This window comes from Protobothrops mucrosquamatus, unplaced genomic scaffold (genome assembly GCF_001527695.2).
Source record: "Protobothrops mucrosquamatus isolate PMUCROS unplaced genomic scaffold, P.Mucros_1.0 scaffold37094, whole genome shotgun sequence".
Lineage (NCBI taxonomy): Eukaryota > Metazoa > Chordata > Lepidosauria > Squamata > Viperidae > Protobothrops > Protobothrops mucrosquamatus.
In genome coordinates, this window is record NW_015422828.1 from 1 (window position 1) to 1161 (window position 1161).

Consider the following 1161-nt stretch of genomic DNA (forward strand, 5'->3'; position numbering starts at 1 on the left):
GACATCAGAAAATCCACAGTGGACAGAAACCTTATCAATGTCTGGAATGTGGGAATTTTTTCCGTCAAAAAGACCATCTGGGAAACCATGAGAGAATTCACACAGGGGAGAAACCTTACAAGTGTTGGGAATGTGGGAAGAGCTTTTCTCACACGGGAAGTCTTCGGCTCCATGAGAAGATTCATACAGGAGTAAAATCGTACAAATGCTTTGAGTGTGGGAAATGTTTCACCTGGAGTTCAGGTCTTCGGACCCACGAGAAAACACACAGAGGGGAGAAAAATGAAAAGTGCCTCGAATGTGGGAAATGTTTCACCTTGAAATCAAACCTGGTGCGACATCAGAGAATTCACACTGGAGAGAGACCCTATGAATGTCCAGAATGTGAGAGAAGATTTATGTGTTCTTATGCGCTTCGGAGACACCAGAAGGGGCACAAAGGGGAGAAACCTTATGAATGTGGGAAATGTGGAAAAGGTTTCCTTACAAAAACAGAGCTTCAGTTTCACGAGAGAATCCACACAGGGGAAAAACCACACAAATGTGGGGAGTGTGGGAAATGCTTTTCCGTAAAACAAAACCTTGGAAGGCATGAGAGGCTCCACACAGGAGAGAAACCGTACAGATGCGTAGAATGTGGGAAATGTTTTGCTCGACAGGGAAATCTTTGGACACATCATAAAATCCACACAGGGGAGAAGCCATATCCATGCTTCGAATGTGGACAATTTTATTCTTCCATATCACACCTTAGAAGTCATGTAAAAACTCATACAGGGGAAAGAAATTACAAATGTTTAGACTGTGGGAGAGCATTTCCTCATTCATATTCCCTTAGAAACCACAGCCGAATCCATACAGGAGAGAAGTCCCATAAATGTTCGGAGTGCGATAAATGTTTTTCTCGGAAAGATACTCTTGTGATGCATCAGAGAATCCACACTGGAGAGAAGCCATATAAATGTCTGGAGTGTGGGAAATGTTTTGCCCACCCTTCATCACTTCGCAAGCACACCAGAAGTCCCACAGGGGAGTCGCCTTACAAGTGTGCCGAGTGTGAGAAAACCTTTCATTGTAAATCTCAGCTAAAAAGGCATCAGAAAGTCCATATTAGAGAGAAACCCCTTCAGTTGTGAGGAATGTGGAAAACATTTTTTGAAA

General features: G+C 43.2%; 1 protein-coding gene across 1 annotated transcript; it reads left to right on the forward strand.

Moving 5' to 3' along the window:
• Positions 1–140: 140 nt before the first annotated feature.
• LOC107302226 (zinc finger protein 23-like) lies at positions 141–920 on the forward strand (the record flags this gene model as incomplete). The annotated part of the gene is made up of 3 exons (XM_029287195.1): positions 141–289; positions 347–502; positions 590–920. Coding segments are annotated over 3 exons (636 nt in total), but the record flags the coding sequence as incomplete, so codon positions are not given.
• Positions 921–1161: the final 241 nt, after the last annotated feature.